The 19,078-nt window shown below is 44.8% G+C and overlaps 1 protein-coding gene across 3 annotated transcripts in view; it reads right to left on the bottom strand.

Annotated features, from left to right (window-relative positions):
• CARD19 (caspase recruitment domain family member 19) overlaps window positions 1–18,474 on the bottom strand; it is a 58,210-nt gene extending 39,736 nt beyond the window's left edge. For 2 of the 3 annotated variants that reach the window (XM_054034953.1, XM_054034956.1), the window contains exon 1: window positions 18,383–18,474. In XM_054034953.1, coding sequence (XP_053890928.1) covers window positions 18,383–18,398 — 16 coding nt within the window. In that variant the 5' untranslated portion in view covers window positions 18,399–18,474. Of the gene's footprint in view, window positions 1–7,355; window positions 7,489–18,382 lie in introns of those variants that run through there. The other variant, XM_054034955.1, reaches the window with a different exon arrangement.
• Window positions 18,475–19,078: the final 604 nt, after the last annotated feature.

Below are 19,078 nucleotides of genomic sequence, written 5' to 3'. Positions count from 1 at the left end.
GGATTTGTTCTGCATTTCTAACTTGCAAGACATTACATCAAAGAAGGAGCAACTACCATGAGAGAAAATCAAAACATTCATGTTGGTGTATGCAAAGATTTTTTTTTAAAAACGCATTATCTTGCTATTAGAAGGATTTATCTCTCTGTCCCTTAATCCTTGCCTAAAAAGTTCAGAAACGAGGCCAACAGCGCAACGAGATTGTGGATTTAGATTACAGCACCATCTTGGCACTGCCCCAATTATTTTAATAGACTAATTACAACACACTTTCATCACTTACTGTGCGTGGAGGCTTCTGTGTTTTGAACAGAATACTCGTTAAATTACAGAGACAGAGAGAAAAAGTATCCCTTTTTTATGACAGGTTATGGACCAGATCCTATAAAACCTTTATTCATCTGAGTAGCCCTATTGAAATCAATGGAACTACTTGAGTGAGCAAAAGTTTGGTGCATTGAACCCCATATTTGTGCATTTCCTGTTCATCAAAACAATTCTGCAACAAGCTACATTTTGAATACATCCTTCCAAGCTTTCTACCCGCTGTGTTATATTACAGTAGTGTCCTGAGACTCTGATCAGGATTAGCGCCCCATTGCGCCAGGCACTGTATCATGTGGAGGGATAGCAAAGTACTGCAATTCCATGCCTCCACGTAGGAAAGACAATCAGCAGACCAGGGAAAGATAGTATTTAATTTTGAAATAATAGTTTCCTGTCACCGCAGTTAAACAATTACATTTTCCTCAATGTGACAGGGTGGCTTGCCATTGGGCTGGAAAGCCTGGGGCCAAGCTGACCCTGAGAACAGAATAAGCCCCATCTGAGGAGAATCAGACAATCTCCTACAAAGAATAGAAGATGGCTGCAGTGAGACTACAGTGAATGAGAAGACGGAATTGCTTCAGCTAGGATGGGCTGGGAGTAGTCCGCTAAGGCAGGAGGATAGACTTTTGTGTTTAGTTTTGAACTTTAAGCTATTAAAAACAAAACAAACCTCACCCAGACTCCAAGCAGGGCTGTGACTAGAAGAGAGACTCTGTGGATTTTGTTTAACGAACCCTGAAGAAGGGGAAAACGGAGGCACGGCCCTGCAGAGTCAGCCCTGTTTGCATAGGGGTGCTGTGAGGCGGCCACTCACCAGATTGCACAACTGCTCTTCCTCTACCAACATTAACCTAATTGATTTTTAATCCAGCCCTAGCTTCATTCAGTCATGGAACTGCTGTAAGGAGATTGCAAACATGGAACTAGTGATGGAAGTCAGCCCCATTCTGGATATCACCACTGTACTGGGCTCAGGACCGGCTCTAGGCACCAGCAAAGCAGCATGTGCTTGGGGCGGCACAATTCCGGGGCGGCATTCCGGACATCCTTTTTTGTTTTTTCTTTTTTGCTTGGGCAGCATTCCACCCCCCCCCCCCCCCTTTTTTTTTTTTTTTTTTACTTGGGGCGGCAAAAAACCTAGAGCCAGCCCTGACTGGACTATGAACACAGATGTAGAAGATGGCTCTCAGGCTAGGTCTACACTACCCACCTGAATCGGCGGGTAGAAATCGACCTCTCGGGGATCGATTTATCACATCTCGTCGGGACGCGACAATCGATCCCCGAATCAACGCTCTTACTCCACCAGTGGAGGTGGGAGTAAGCGCCGTCGACGGGAAGCCGCAGAGGTCGATTTTGCCGCCGTCCCTACAGCGGGGTAAGTCGGCTGCGATACGTCGAATTCAGCTACGCTATTCGCGTAGCTGAATTTGCGTATCTTAAATCGACCCCCCCCCCCCCCTTAGTGAAGACCTGCCCTTAGACTAGCTGCTATTTCAGTGACTGAGAGGAAGTTTAAACAAAGACCAATAATTTTCTTATTTATAGGAAATGGAAGCATTTATAAAGGAACTGGGGAGGAGAATCAGGAATTGTTGTTAGTAGTTCGAAGCAACAGAGATGTAAACAAAGCCTAATCATTACATGTTGACTCATACACAGTGCATACTCAACACACTTCAGATGTGCCCTGACACTTTTTCCCCCTCTATCTAAATCCTGAAAGGTCACAGGAACATACTGGATGCACGTCAAGTTTACGTTTCGAGCTGGCACCTGGCCTCAGAAAGAGAACAAAAAGGAAGAGAAGTATGTTTCCAACATGTAATAAAGACTTATATCAGAGAGAAATGTGCTATCATCAGTTAGTTGCTGCCACTAGATCCTCAGATATGGAACAAAATACATAATTCAATATTATAAATGCTTCAAGAAGCAAGGGATGGTAACAAAGCAATATGCTCCTCATTTTTAGCCTTCAGGCAGAACATCATTTCCATTATAACCTTTCATAAAATGACACATATCTCTTCTTCTTACAAAACAGGCAATTATATTTTTGACAATAGCTGCTGAATGACTAGGTCATTACAGTAACTACTGGTGTTTGAAAACGGGGATGATATATTCTGTTCTTGGAGGCAACAAGGCACAGTCAGCCCTCGACCAGACTCTGCAAACAATACAGGCCGCTAGATTGTCCTCTTCCATAAGCCTGCAGGAAAAGGGTCACAGTGGGGAAGGGGAGAATTCCAAAGTTCCCCTCCCAAATGTCTCACCCAAATTGTTCTATTAGGGGAGCAGGGTTTGCTCACTCCAAGACCAACAGGAGTTTTTGGCCCCCAGAACATGAAGATCTGAGGGGACTGGCAAGTTCTAGGTAAATTCCACCCAGCCCATATCCCCTATTCCGTGCCTGGGAGAGACAGACAGCCCTGCAGCATTCTCGATGTCTCTGTCAAAGATCCATCTTCACCTGTTGCTACCTGCTTCCTCTCCAGGCCAGGCTCTTTAACCATTTAGTAACCTCTTTGATCCTAGGCTCAGAGCTGGGAAGAATAAACCAAGAATAAAGTCTTGTTGGAGCCAGGCAATTAATTTCCCAATTAATAGTTCCCCCATTGCTTCCCTAAGGACCCTTGGTATTCACTATGGCAATACCTTATATTTGTCACTGTTTCATTTCCTTCTTGTTTCCCTCTGACAGCCTCCTTTGATTTAGCTCAATGAAGATAGGTAGGCTAGTATCAAGCAGGTACACTGAGCTGCATATGTTATCCATAGGAAAAAAAATACAGCTATCTCCCTTATTCTCCACACCATAATAACATTAATAATAAACAGATACCAATTCTACAGGTTGTAATGGTGGCCACTGTACGTAAGGATTCTCCAGAACACTTGTTGCAAGTCTCCTCCAATTATTACTCTAAAAAGGTGGTTGGTACTTTTCATAATCCTGTTAGAGTGAAATTGACAGAGTTGGAATTTGAAGGCACATGATAGGTACAGGGCAATGCAAGCACCCCACCAATGTGCCTTAGGACTAAGCTGGAGGAACCCTCGTTAGGGATGAAAGGTTAGTTTTCTCTGCTCAGAGTTCCAAAAAAGGCCTGCTTCTTATTTTCCTTTCTTTTCTTAAATAGACGTGTCCACAGAGAACTGGTCTAAGATTATCAAATCACATCTGTCACTGAACAGCTGGCAGGTGATAATGATTTTTGGTCTCTACTGATCTGTGCTGGATTCAAAGTGATGACTTAGACGTGAAAGGGTCTATATTGCACTGCCAGTCCCCTGAGTCATGCAGTGCCTAGTGCTCATGGAAAGTTTCTAGTGCTAATACACTATATAGGCAAGTGCCTGCACTCAGAAAAATGTTCTATAGCAAACTTATGCATCCGAAGAAGTGGGCTGTAGCCCACGAAAGCTTATGCTCTAATAAATTTGTTAGTCTCTAAGATGCCACAAGTACTCCTGTTCTTTTTATAGCAAACTTAGTAACTCATTTTTACTTTAAACAACAGTTAACATATTAAATTAATCTGGGAAAGCACAAAAAATTACAAAGCATTTGATCACTAAATATGGTGTCAATTGTCTCACGCTTGTTATCAGTTCTCTAACCTTCACATGAAGGTCACAACAAATATTTTCCTCTATAACGTAACCAGGAAGTGTTTGTACTGTATATACTGAGGTAGAATCTTGATGCATAGAGGACTCCGATTAGATATAAATGACACAGATGTTTTTGGAAGGGCTGGATAGATATTGGGTATATTATACTGGTGATATATATTATTTTCATTAAAATGTTAAGAGATCACAGTATTGTGCTCTCAGTATGCTAAGCTATGAAATTTAACACGTAGCAGCAACAGACTTGCTGGTGTCTTCTGTCCGTATACATTACAGTAATGATTACGTAAATGAGCAAAGACACAGAAACCAAAGCCCGATCCCTCAGAATTGTATGTAGACCCCAATACTGAATACACCTATTCATATGCCTAAACGTAAGCACATACCTAGCCTATTGACTTCAGTGGAGCAATGCACATGCTTAGGTTTAAACATGTGTCTAGGTATCTGCAGAATTGGAGCCTTAGAATGCATTGCTCTATGTAACCTTGTGAACCTAATGGGCTGTATACAGGCACAGGGATCCATGATAGCATGTTTGATTGCAGGGTTTCATTGTGTTGTACTGTTCCGAATTGGATCAAGATTTTGGAAATGGATTTTAGGACTGAATAAAGCTTTTCCAAATAGTATTCAATAGCTCCTTTCCAAATATTTTGAGTGCTACAGTACTACTACTTACAAACTCCACATAAATATTGGCTCTATATATCAAAAATTCATGACTCAACGGGTAAAGCATGACTCACATTATAATTAGTCCCATCTTTACAGCTTCACCACTTATGGTGGCCTGGCTGTTTTGAAAATGCAGTTGCTAAGAGCTTCAAAGTTGTTATGATATCAGATCAGAAGTGAATAGCTCTAGTAAATGAATGAAAACCTTCTACTGACCCGTGAAATTAAAATATCAGACTTGTAAACCAAGTAACTCTGCTGTGCACAAATTGATGGCAATTACTCTCACCATAATTATCTTGAAGTTAAAAATCTCTCATTATGCAGAGCCGTTAAGAAACCAGCCCTGCTGCTGTTTTAAATGCAAAACTTCTGTCTTCACTACTAGGGATTACTCATGTGGAAGAGCTGCAGGATTAGGTCCTAAATTAACTTTAGGATTAAAAAAGTAAAACAAAATAAAAAAATCCAGGAGCCCAGTGTCTTAAATTATTTTTTCTTCTCGACATTTTTCATAGCTCCAAGTACACTGATCAAGCTGAAAGTCATCAGCACTTTGAAATTTGATTCTCCACATCACAGTCATATTAGATGTATCATCCAAGGCTAAATGCTAAATAAGAAAGCAGGAATTAAATGCCTCCTGCCTGGAACTCCCATTGCCTTCAATGGGAGATTCATTCATGGTGAACCTACAGGATTAGGCCCACAGCCAACTATGGAGGAAAGATGATATTTCATACGTACACACATCAGCCACCACAGGCTATTTAAATAGATGCTTTTTGTGTTTGTTTAGAAACAAACAAATCATGACTCCCAAATTCAAGCCCTGAGCCAGCAGTTCATATTCACCTGGTAGTAATTGTAATAGATCTGATTATTATAGTCTGCATTTATAAAGGGCCCTTTGCTGTGGCAGCTAGAGCACTTCTCCACAGCAGTTAAAAGCAGGCCCGCCTGGGTAGACACAGCAGTTAAGTTACTGCAATGTTTGCCAGGAAGAAAGAAAATGAAAAACTAAACAAAAATCTCAAACTCAAATCAGTCTATCTTGCCCCATAGCTCTTGAAACCAGCCAGCTAGTTCATTTTATTCATGCTCTGTATTTGCATTAGAGATGGTTGTGAACTTGAGAACCACTGTGTGGGGACGTGAGGGACCGTCTTTTTGTTCTGTGTTTGCACAGCACCTAACGCAATGGGCCTTTGTCCATGACCGGGGCTCCTAATTTGAGCTCAGAACTTGCATGATGTTACTCCCCGATGTGAACTATTGACACGCCAAAGGGTATATTATTGACTGGAGTTAAGGTTTATGGCAGAAAATTATTGCCCTGCAAATTAACAGCACAACTGGGTTTTCACCGTAGTGCTACGTACATAGACACAGCTCTAGGTTACCACACGATGTGCTGTGTGACCATTAGCATGGTGCGGAGGCCAGTGAAGTCTCCTGTCTGTCAGGCTGCAGACAGTCCTGGATTCCATTAAAATCGGCCTGGTTTGCCAGTCATTACATCGCTGGGATACACAAGCTGAATGTTGTCGAAGGGAAGCTCTCATCCCCACAGTACATTTTTAAGGGCTATTTGAAGAAAAAAACGGACTGAGTTTTGGACTGTAGAAATGCAAAGGGGTTTCCTCTTGAGGGAGAGAATTTCTGCTTCCAAAAGTCAATGCTGTGCTTACAAGCCAAGTTTTCCAGACAAGTATTGATCAGGACACAGCATTGCCCAGACACAGCGGGAGCTATTTCCAAATGACTGGCTTGCCCTTCCTTGCTGAGGCCTGACAAACTCATTGCAGAGAATGCTCCTAAATGCCCCCAGCCACTGCTTCAACTTCTACTCCCAGCGCTGTGCACTCCCTGCAGCCAGTCACTCACCCATAACCACTGGATGCGCTCTGCAGCCACCCCAGCTCTCCGCACCCCCTGCAGCCAGTCACCCACAGCCACCAGACGTGCTCTGTGCGCCCTCTCCAGCCACCCCAGCTTGCGCCCCCTGCAGCCAGAGTCACCCACAGCCACTGGACGCGTTCTGTGCGCCCTCTCCAGCCACCCCCAGATCTCCGCACCCCCTGCAGCCAGAGTCACCCATACCCACCAGATGCACTCTGTGTGCCCTCTCCAGCCACCCCCAGCTCTGCACACCCCCTGCAGCCAGAGTCACCCATACCCTCCAGACATGCTCTGTGCGCCCTCTCCAGCCACCCCCAGCTTGTGCCCCCTGCAGCCAGAGACACCCATAGCCACCAGACGCGCCCTGTGCACCCTCTCCAGCCACCCCCAGCTCTGCACGCCCCCTGCAGCCAGAGTCACCCATAGCCACCGGATGTGCTCTGTGCGCCCTCTCCGGCCACCCCCAGTTTGCGCCACCTGCAACCAGAGACACCCACAGCCACCGGACACGCCCTGTGCGCCCCCTGCAGCCACCCCCCTGCTGCACACCCCCTGCAGCCAGAGTCACCCACAGCCACCGGACGCGCTCTGTGCGCCCTCTCCAGCCACCCCCAGTTTGCGCCACCTGCAGCCAGAGTCACCCACAGCCACCGGACGCGCTCTGTGCGCCCTCTCCAGCCACCCGCAGCGCTCCTTCCAGCCGGAGCTGCCGCTGCCTGGGAGACGCGCTTCGAGCACAGCCAGAGCGCCTGCCCCCTCCTCAGCAGCTGCCCGTTTGGAAGTGAAGAGCGCTCACTGACCTGGCATGATGGCGGCAGCTTGGGGATCCCGGCCGGGGCAGTGCGTGGAGACTTCCTTGTTTGCAGCCGCAGCTGCCAGTCCCTCCCCTCTGTATGCTCACAGGCCCGTCCTCCTCCGACTGGCAGGCGGCGGCTGCAGGGAGCCCCAGCTGCTGGGGCTCCGGTTACAGCCTGATGCCTCCCTTCACCAGTCTCTCCAACATCATCCACCCGCCCAGCTGCACGTCAAAAGAAGCCGCCGCCCGCCCAGCTCTCAGCAGTGAAGGTGGCCCAAGGGCTCCTTCTCCTCGCTCCCTCCCGGGGACTGGCAGATGTCAGCTGCAAGCTGCATGCCAGGTGGTGATGGGGACCTGTTAACTCCTGGAACAAGGCACCGACGCTAATGACCCAGAAAGAATCAAGATCAAATGAGCACTGGTGTTCTGAGCTTTGGCTCCCAGTCCCAGCTACACGGGCTCAGCAGCACCCCTGTGTCCCGGAACTGGCCTCCTTTAGCCATTCCTTTTCTTGGTACTTAATCCCGTCTGTAGTAGGGAAATGGAACAGGAGGAGCAAGGCAAGGGGATGGTTATTTCAGTACAAAGCAAGCACGTTCCAGACAGTAAGGGAAGTCAGCTCTTCAGTGCCCAAGTAGGGGAACGAGCGTGTGCGTCAAAAGGGGCCACTGGCAGGGTATTCAGAGGTCACATATGCAAGAGAGCAATGCCCTCGGTTGGTGGGCAGTGAAAGCAGTCTTTCATGCACACTAGGTATTTACTAGAAATGGGCTCAAGGCATAACATTCCATCCAGCTTTCCAAAGCCTCCAACTGGATGGATTTTCTGTTTAGTTTGTGCACAACACTAGCAGGTAATAGCTGTAGGGGCTCAGAGCTGCCCTGCGATGGGATGGGAGGGTGTGTGAAGTGGGACCAGTCACATCAAATAGCACTTACTTACTTACTTGAGCAGTCCTGCTGAAGTCCAGGGGACTACTGGCTTGATTAAATGCTACCAGTGTAAATAGAGATTACAGAGTAAGATCTCAGATCAGATGACCCAGCAAAGTGCATGGAGCACCATGTCCCGTGCATCCCTGTGACAGAGAAACGGCTCCCTATTTCTCACCAGTGAGGACAGGATTTGGTGATGTTCTAGTGTGACCCAGGGACCTCTTAGGGTACGTCTAAACAGCAATTAAACACCCCGCAAATGGCCCAGGTTAGCCGACTCAGCTCAGGCTTGTTGAGCTCAGGCTGCGGGGCTGTAAAATTCAGTGTAGACGTCTGGACTCAAGCTGGAGCCTGAGCTCTGAGATCCTGCAAGGGGGGGAGGCTCCTAGAGTCTGGTCTCGAGGCTCCAGCCTGAGCCCAAACGTCTACACTGCAATTTTTAGCCCCATGTGGCCAAGTCAGCTGACTCAGGCCAGCTGTGGCCATGCCGTGGGTCTTTTATTCCAATGTAGACATATCCGTAGTGCCAGCAGGCACTTCATGTATGGATAATATGAAGGAGTTATGTATCTACACTGAAACTTACGTTCTTAAGGTCTGTGAGTTGTGGTCAGTCACCAGAAGTAGATAAACAAGTTTCTTTCAGGCAGAAGATGTTCATCTATTGGTCGGTCTACATATAAACTGAGTACTGTACACTTCACAATAAATGCCTATTTACAATCTGAGCAAAATGATTGCAAACTCTCTAGGGGAGACTCCAGACAGGAAAACACAAGCAGCAGCGGTTATCCTGTTTGCAAGTGAAGACAATGGATTTGTGGATTATTACTGAAGGGACAGAGACAAACGCTGCATCTTTCCACAGAGGAGGCAAGAAGACAGAGTGACTCGTCCTATGAACAGAAGTTCACAGCCACGCCTGGCTGTAGTATGCTGGAAGGATTTGGGGTGAGGTTTTGTTCTACATGACATGACAATGGCTTGGTAGTTAAGATTAGGCTGTAGTGCAGCATTTTTCAAAGTTCGGGTCGCGACCCAGTAATGGGTAGCAGCATGTAAGGCACTTGGTCGCTCTGGCAGGGCCGGCTCTAGGTCTTTTTTGCCACTCCAAGCAAAAAAAAAAAATAAAAAATTATCCGGAATGCCCCCCCTGAAATTGTGCCACCCCAAGCACGTGCTTGGTTTGCTGGTGCCTAGAGCCGGCCCCGCACCAGCTCTTCTTCAACTGGGTCCCCAGAAAAAAAGTTTGAAAACCACTGCTCTAGTGTGCATGTTCTGATTTTAATTGTTTATGTTACTCTTTGTTTCCAATATTTCTGCTTGCTATTAATTGAATCTCTGTGCTTTGTTAAATAAACTTACGCTTGCTTTCTCTAGAAACACAGCTCCACTTCACATGCAGCATTTAGATATGTTCTATGGTGTAACCAGTAAGCAGGGGCGGCTCTATGTTTTTTGCCGCCCCAGGCACGGCAGTCAGGTGGCCTTCGGAGGCACTCCAGTGGACAGTGCATGCTGGTCACGCGAATTTGGCAGCGTTTCTGTGGGTGATCTGCCGGTCCCGTGCCTTCAGCATACCTGCCGCTGAATTGCCACCAAAGCCGCGGGACTGGCGGACCTCCCGCAGGCGTGCTGCCAAAGACTGCCTGACTGCTGCCCTCACGATGACCGGCAGGCCGCCCCCCCATGGCTTGCCGCCCCAGGCACGCGCTTGCTGCACTGGTGCCTGGAGCCGCCCCTGCCAGTAAGGGGTGGTTTATTGTTCCTCTGGGAATTCTGGGAGTGTCCAGTGGATCAGGGGCTGGGCACACCAGGGAGACACTCGAACGACTCGGAGGTTAGAGTGTGGCTGTTGTTAACCTGTAAAGAGACAGCGAGGCCTGCGGAGGCCTGGAAGGCAGGGCTTAGGTAGTGGGCAATGAAAATGATTAGGGGTATGGAACAGCTTCCATATGAAGAGAGATTAAAAAGACTGGGACTGTTCATCTTAGAAAAGAGATGATTAAGAGACGATAGAGATTTATAACATCATGAACGGTGTGCAGAAAGTGAATAGGACGTGTTATGTACCATTTCATATAACACAAGAATTAGGGGGTCAGCCGATGAAATTAATAGGCAGCAGGTTTAAAATACACATAAGTAAGTACTTCTTCTCACAACACACCGTGAACCTGTTGAATTCACTGCCCTGGGATGTTGTGAAGGCCAAAAGTATAAATGGGTTCAAAAAAGAACCTCATGCTCCTGCCATAAACCTCTGACTGCCAGAAGCTAGGACTGGATGACAGGGGATGGATCACTTGAAATTGCCCTGTTCCGTTCATTCCCTCTGAAGCATCTGGCATCAGCCACTGTCAGAGACAGGACACTGGACTAGATAGACCATTGGTCTGGCCTAATATGGCCATTTTTATGTTCTTACGAGTCAGAGACCTCAGTGGCGGCAGCAGGAGTTCTAGTTAAGGTCTGACCTCTGGGAGGTAGACTAAGAGTTTATTAAACAGACCAACGTAAATGGTGGAGTGTGCCAGGGATGGAGAGACACTGGAGCACATATTTCTCTAGTCAGGAGAGATGTGCTTAAGGAGGCTGATATAATCCCAGGGGAGGAAGTAAAATTCCTAGCCTTGGGGCAGTTTAAAACCATAGTGCTTTTAGCCCGCATTGAGTTAGAGTGGGAAGGTTTAAGGGGTACTTTGAATGTGGAGGTCTTAAGAATTTACCAGCTGATATGTTGGTTGGAAATGACATCGTATCACTGCCCAAAGCTGTTAGCATTGTGACTCGTAGCAAAAAGAAGTGTGTCTCTGAGTTCCCAGAGGTAACCTCTGAGGAGGGAGAGGCAGTAAGGAGATGGGGGAAGAAACCTCTGTGCTCTTATCAGCAGAAAGTAGCAATGTGGTTGTAGGGCAGGGAGAGGTGGAGTCATCCCCTTTACTTGAGGCAGCCCTCAGTGCAAGTAAAAGCCAAAGGGAGTGTGCTGCAGAGCAAAGTGCAGATCCACCTTTGGAAAGCATAAAGGGGCCCACACACGGCAACACCCCAGAGAGCTAGCTCAAGGGGAGATTCTTTACAGACGCAGGAAAGATGTACAGACCTACATCTGTAAAGAATCTCCCCTTGAGGAAGACCCAGTGGACAAAAACAGAAGTCAGGGGGATCCCTACAAAGAATTGATTCTAGTAAATCAGCATTTTAAAAATCAAATATTTTTACAGTTTTTTCTGCTTGTTTACCTTTTGCATTTCACTCAGCATGGCCAATGAAACTGTACAAGGGCTTAAAAGGTTCCCTCTTTTGTCTTTGGTTACTATAATAAACACCTCACCCTGCGAGCAGGGTGGAGGATTAAATGGATTCTGCTGACTCACTGAGGCAGATGATTTATTCACAGAAAGTCACCTAGACCACTGATTTTCAATCTGTGGTCCGTGGATCCCTGGGAGTCCGCAGACTATGTCTAAGGCAGGGGTTCTCACAACAAAAATTTTGGTGGCCTCAGAGTGTGGCCACCAACTCTTGCTGGTGGCCGATCTGACAATTTTTCCTAAAATACTGAATTAACTTTAGGAAAAACAAAAAAATATGTACATATACAGGTCCAAATCAGTTGAATTTATTTATGTAGGATTTTTTGCAGACCCAATAATAAAAATAACGTACAGTTGTCTGTATTCTTTACTGGATCTAAACAGAATAGAGACACAGATCAGGTGCTTCACATGTTCTTGTCTTTTGTTGTTGTTTTTTGTTGTTGTTTGTTTTTTTTGGGGGGGGGTTATGACTTGCTAGCTAGTAAGTCTGCTTCTGTGAAAAGTGATATTTGTATGTTTGCTAATATCACCTTTCACATCAGCAGACTTGATAGCTAGAAGGCAGTGAAAAGTGACATTAACAAACATACAAATACCACTTTTCACAACAGACTTACTCAGCCCTGGTAAGCCGGAGGACAAATTAAGCCCTGGATGGGGAGGTGGGTAGGAAGGCAGTTGGGGGACCAGGGGAGGCAGCAGAATCTAGGGGCGAAGGGGTGGCGAGGCTGGGGCTGGGGCCAGAGCCCGAAGCCCTGCAGCCATAGGATAGAGCCTACTGCCTTGTGGCCGGAAGAGCCCACCACCCCAGAGCTGAAGCCGGAAGCCTGAACCCCACCATCCCTGGGAAGGTGGGGAACACACACTGACTGCCTGCTCCTCTGGCGTTTGTGGCTCCCCTGCTTCCTCCCCTCCTCCCCCCACAATCAGCACCCAGAGGCTGTGGCTGCAAGAAAAGCCCCTGGTGGCCGCCTGGGGCCATGGTGGCCGCATTTGAGAAATGCTGGTCTAAGGGGTCCATGAAAGTTGGTCATTACTATGGAACAGTGGTTTTCAACCTATGGTCTGGAGAATGTGGGGGTCCATAGATTAGATTTCCATAGGGGTCTCTCACCTCCATTTGAAATTTTTTAGGAGTCCGCAAATGAAAAAAGATTGGAAACCATTGACCTAGACCAAATTCAGGATCTAAGGCACCAGATCTGCAAACATGGAAGGCCAGATTTTTGAAAGCACTGAGCACCCGGCAGATCCCATTGTGACACTGATGGGCAGATTTTCAAAAGAGCTCATATTCAACATGCTCAGCTCTTTTGAACCTCTGTCCCTTTCTCACATGAATTGCCCCAATGAAGTTGGTCACTCATATAAGCTTAAACAGATAGCTAGCCTACCTGGAAATCTGTTAATTGACAGGACAATGATTTTGCAACCTATTTCTGGCAACACAGTATCAATCTTTTTTGTTTTGCACTTCCGTAGCACTTGTCTTTACCCCAAGAGTCTTGAATGACATTATAATGTCTATGCAGTATTCACTCAGTTTAACACATACAGATTTCTTGATCTATAGGTATAAAGGTTAACATATTCTGCTAGTATATTACATCAGCAGAAGCAAAAGGGAATTTCTATGGAAGTTAATCTACAATTGTTATCATTTGTGTACTGTACAGCTGACATGGAAAGAGGATCTCAATACTGCTGTTTCACTTTAAGGAATACTGAGATTTATTTTGTTGCTAGCCACAACCAAGGCCATCCTGCACTGGAAGCAGATTTGCTTATGAATTTTTAAGTTTTGAAACACAAAACAAAGATCCATTTCCTTGGTGTGTGCATATGGCAGATACAAAACATTCATTGTCTTCACAAGTGATGGGGAGAACTGGTGTTGGTTTTAGCTAGGAGGAGAATAAGCTAGAAATAGCTAGAATAAGCTGTTATACCAGACTTGGCATTAGTTGTCATGACCTTGTTCCTGTAGTCTATGAAATCAATGACAGTTTTGGTCTCAGTGAGGATGGCAAGATTCTAGTATTTATTATGGATACCTATGTGCTGATAGCTTTCTTGAGTCCTCCCCCCAACTCACTCACCTAGTCCCCACCCCCTGCTGTACCATTTGTGATGTCACAATCCATCATTTTACTCTGATGTCACAATCTCACCATTTGAAGAGGAAAGGAAGTACAAATACTGAATTAGCTAATATATATGTTACCCCCCCTATTGGATGGAACCCCAGCCCTCCTCAAATGCATGTTATAAAATAGCCTTACTATGACTACAGTTACAGGTGTTTCTTCTTTACTTCCAATAGGAGCAAGGAGATCTGAATTCCACCCATGCTTACAAACCTGAACTCCTGTCTGGCTGTGGAGCCATTCATTACATCATAATATGCTGTATTTCTGATATCACTGTTCTACCGGTCTGTGAATTTTTGGGGGTACTAGCCAGTATTGCATAATGTTTCAAAGCAGCCCTGACCATGGCCAGGAAAGTAAATTTTATGACTTGCTGCTCCATCAGAGAGAATGGGCAAGCCTTTGGAGGCAGAACTTTGAATAGATCAGGAGGCTTGACACATAAAAGGTTAACTTACAAAGTAATTAATTATTTAGGTAGGATTTTCTATCTGCACCAGATGCAGTTCTGATGCCCCTTTTCCATTCTCATTATTGTACCAAAAGGTCAAATATTTAAATTGATACATAATAAATACATTTTAACTTGCTTGCAGTTTGAACTGGGAATATAAATTTAGGATTTAATTGCCAATTTTGAAGCAATTCATTAATTGTACAATTTGTAACAATGATTTACTTATCCATATATAATTTAAGTGTCCCACAAACAATTTTTGCATTTTTCTAATTTGCACATGCAGTTTCTGTTTTCAGGCACAATTTATCTTAATTGGACAATTAGAAAAGCAGATTCATTTATTTATGCTTAACTAGGAAAGGCAAACCAAAGTTGACAGCTAGATTTTCAAACCTAAGAAAAAAGAATAAACTTCCCTCAGCTGAAGAAAGAGCTTCAAATGAAGCTTCTAATTAAATATGGATCTATTAGCTTTATGAGGCAGAAAGCATGAAGAGATCGGTGTCATTTAAAAACTCCCTGTAGCACAAAATTCCCTGAACATTCAGTTACTCAGCCAGGTGCAAACAAGAGGCTGACACCCTTGCAGACTAGCTTTGTCAGAGTAAGAAAGCTGAGCCTCAAGTCTGCATGCTGCAATCAATAAAGAACTAGATACATTATTTATTACAATGGATTTCTAATAACTGCACAATCTAGGTAAAGGAAATTATTTCATTAAATTAAAGCATTTTGGAAGAGGTATATTTCTAAGATGTTATACCAAGGTGAAGGAAGACGTTTTCTAATTATGACTTGCATCAAAAAGACAAAAGGAAATATTTATACTCAAGAAGAACACAGATCTTCCAACCATCATAAAGGGGTTAAAACCATGGCAATGAGTCAGCTACTGTACCCCACACACTTCAGTCCAGCACCTTGTCAATGTGTGACCATTCTATGCAGATCTGAAGGAACACCCTCTGAGTCACATAAGAGATATTGTCCCCCTAGCACAGGGGTAGACAACCTATGGCACGTGTGCCAAAGGTGGCACGCAAGCTGATTTTCCGTGGCACTCACACTGCCCAGGTCCTGGCCACTGGTCCGGGGGGGCTCTGCATTTTAATTTAATTTTAAATGAAGCTTCTTAAACATTTTAAAAACCTTATTTACTTTACATACAACAATAGTTTAGTTATATATTATAGACATATAGAAAGAGACCTTCTAAAAACGTTAAAATGTATTACTGGCACGTGAAACCTTAAATTAAAGTGAATAAATGAAGACTCGGCACACCACTGCTGAAAGGTTGCCGACCCCAGCCTAGCATCTCGCTGTGCTCTGAGCTCTGTTTGTCAAACACTCTACTGTCTTTCCAGATAATGGTTTAATAACATCCAGCTCCAGAATGGACTGGCTTGCTTACATCCCATGCCACCAAGAGATACTGTAAGAAGACAGCCTTCAGTAGGTGTAAAGAGACTTTTAGCATGGATTAACACTATTTTCAAGACAGAAATCCTACAGTATCTGAAGGGTGAAAGGCAAATGGATCACTTGACTCCAAACGATTTTGCTATCAGATAAAAATAGACATAATAAAACATGCACTCACATACTCTTAGAGATTCTGACCTGACAGCTGTCTTGGGACCTGACATTTATGCATGCCCATTGAGAGAGACCTGGCGAGGAATCACTTTGGTATTTTTCCTTTGAACTTCTAGCCATATTTATCTCCCTGCCCCCATCCTCTCTCTGGAGAAATTAAAGGTTGATTGACTGTATTTTGTATGGCCATCCCAACAGATTGATTTAAGGACACCTCACCCTCTTTGTACGTACATGGTTATATGGCCATCAGGAATTGACTGCAAACTCTACCACCAGCAGGCCTCCCTTTTGCTGTTGGGAGTGTAAAGCTCTTTGGGCATGATCCAAAACCTACTGTAGTAAGTGGATAGAATCCCATTGAGCACAATGGCTTTGGAACAGACCCATGGCTGTGTCCAGTGTTTATGGTATTTGCACTCCAAGGTGCAGTTTTAACACTCAGTGATCCACAGCAGAATGCAGCATTGACTTGCTCAAGAGCACTTCACACCCACTGGAGTCTAAACTGCTCATATGAGTTACGAAGGAGTCTTGATTATGGATAGCTCAGAGCGGCAATGTTTGTAGATGGCAACAACATTCCTCACTGTTTGGGATGTTTAGATCTGAGGATACAGTTGAGACCCATCTTTACTTTTTAACTTCTGGATCATTTAACCAAAGATACTGGGGGAGATTCTGTGCTGCACGGAAGAGCCCCTATTTGGGAGGACAGGATTTCTGGAGTCTGCAGAGCGAGTATGCATCTCCAGTGTGTTACAGAGCCCAGGTCCCACTATGCTGCCATACAGAGGCTGGGTGGGGCTTGTGGTTTTGCCATTCTGTGAATCCACCAGTTTCCCCCCTTTATGGTGTGGAGTGCAGGCACCATAAAGTCTGTTCACAGGCTGAGAATGGAGAACTAGCTGCAGAATGGCTCTGCTGCCACTCCGTGGCCTTGTGGAGGAAGAATTACTTCCCATCACCCCCACCCAGCTCCTAGAGCAGAGGTAGTCAATTATTTTTGTCAAGGTCCACATTTCTTGGTTAAAGGTATAGTCAAGGTCCAGCCTCCAGAGAAAATAATAATAAATAGTAATAATAAATAATAATAAAAACAACAATAATGATAATAAGTAAATGAAAAGGTTTGGGGGTCCATTCAAAACTGTCTGGTGGTCTGGATTTGGCCCCCAGTCCATCTATTGACTACCCGTATCCTAGAGAGATCCCCAGTGCACAGTCCAACTGCTTATGTTGTGTGCTGGAGGCAAGATTTTAGCAAAGGGAGATAGATTGGGCCCTGAATCAAGAGCTGACTTCAGGATCACTTTAATTCCCTGATTCTTGTTTCCAGTGCTCTAGCTCCCAGCTTGTTTTTATCTCTCAGCTTAAAGTTTAATATCCTTCTGGCGTGACATACCCTTCAGAAAGACGGAAGAGTTCCAATCCAGTGTAGATACCATTTCAGCATCTGAATGGGTATGACTTTTGTAAGTCTAATCACAATTATGTTATTTACTGGTAAAGAGAACTCTTCTGGGGACCCAATCTGGATTGGCCAATCAGAATGAGTCATACAGTGGACACAAAAACACTCAGGTATGGACAACCAAACATATGCATCGTGTTAAGACAATGAAAAGTATGGCCAGGTGCCACCGACAACCAAACATATGCATAGGCATAACTATGATGTGGCACGTACGGGACAGGAGCATCGCAATGGAAAACCCACCCAGAGCCAGATCCGTGATAGTCTAAGAGCCTAACTGGATATGGTGTGTTCATTTTCAATATTAATATAAGTATCCTCTGTAAGCTTAATACCACTTAAAAACCATTACAGCCTAGGAGTAGAATAATGCTCATTTAAAAACTGCTATGTCTAAGAGCTGCAATTTCCAGCTCCCTTGCTCCCTGCCGATGGCAGACATGCTATGTCAGTGGAGGCCAATTATTTTCCTAACCGGAGATTCATCTTTGATTTTTATCTCCTAATTCAGCAAACAGTATGAATGACCTGCCAACCAATGTGTTTTATTTTCCACAGTAACAGTTTAAAGGACAAGCATTCCTACTTCCTGATTAGCTAATCTCAATGGAGAGCACTGATTTTTTCCCTCTGCTAAGCAGAAATACTTGTTTTATTTAATTTAATTATTTTATTTCTTAATTGTTGCCATTGTCACCTCGAATCAGAATGAGAAAATACATGGTACTATCATTATGCATTAACCCACAGTAAGATTTCTTTTTTTCCCAGCTGGATAGGGCAGTGCAGGAAGTGCGTCTAATGAAATCTCTGTCTGTGTTAAGAAAATAAAATGAGCGCTGACAATTTTTCAAGGATCAGATTACCCACTAAACTCCGTCCCAGCAACAAGTGTTAGTTGACGATTTGCAAAACAGAATCCAAAAAGGAAAAATCTCAGCGTTCATCAAACTACCAGCCACTCCTCTGCCCAATCCCTCACCCCTCCTCGCTCTGTTCTTCATGATCTGTTGTTTTGCTTCATCTGACTTTGAAAGTCAAACCATTTATTCTGCTGAAAACATTCCATATAAAAGTGTTGGTCACTTACACGTTCTGTAGGGCATTGTCCATGGGTTTCACGGCTTTCCTGTTATGTCTGAAATATGTAAAACTGAGAAAAAGTTGTCTCCCTGCTTTGATGAACAGAGAGGTCATTGACTAGTAAATAAAGTGAAAGTAAAGTCACTGAGAGCCACGTAAGGCTTTTTGCGACCAGCAGAGGCCTCCCTTGTGTGCTTAGAAGAGAAGAAAATGCCAGTCAGGGAAACTACTGCGAGGGGAGAAATGTTCAAATGTGGGCCAGATCCCACTCTCATTAACACCAATGGGAGCTTTGCCACTGATTTTAATGGGTGAACGAAGGGGCTCGGAACTGAAGAAATCCAGGTTTTACAGAAAATCGCAGGATCCTTGACTGTTATGACTAGGTAGGATGGGTTTGTATGTGGAAGAGATTAAGGGCTCATCATCATTAGCCCTTATGGTTTATTTATTAGCTGGAGGGAGGTCAGCCAAAGTAAATCCCTGAATCTAAACACCTCCGGATTTTGGGGGGAGTGTGCCAGATGCAAACTTTGGGACTTGACCCTTTCTCTGTTACAGATCAAACTAAATTTCTAGATGTGAATGCCTCAAACTTCGGGGATGCTTGAATCTGGACCTGAACACTGAACCACTCAGGCTCACCTCCATGTGTTCTTACACACATCCAGGAATCAAAATACCCCGATTCTGCTCAATGGCA

Source organism: Malaclemys terrapin, chromosome 7 (genome assembly GCF_027887155.1).
Source record: "Malaclemys terrapin pileata isolate rMalTer1 chromosome 7, rMalTer1.hap1, whole genome shotgun sequence".
Lineage (NCBI taxonomy): Eukaryota > Metazoa > Chordata > Testudines > Emydidae > Malaclemys > Malaclemys terrapin.
The sequence above is the reverse complement of the archived record's forward strand: the minus strand, read 5'-3'. Positions and strand labels throughout refer to the sequence as shown.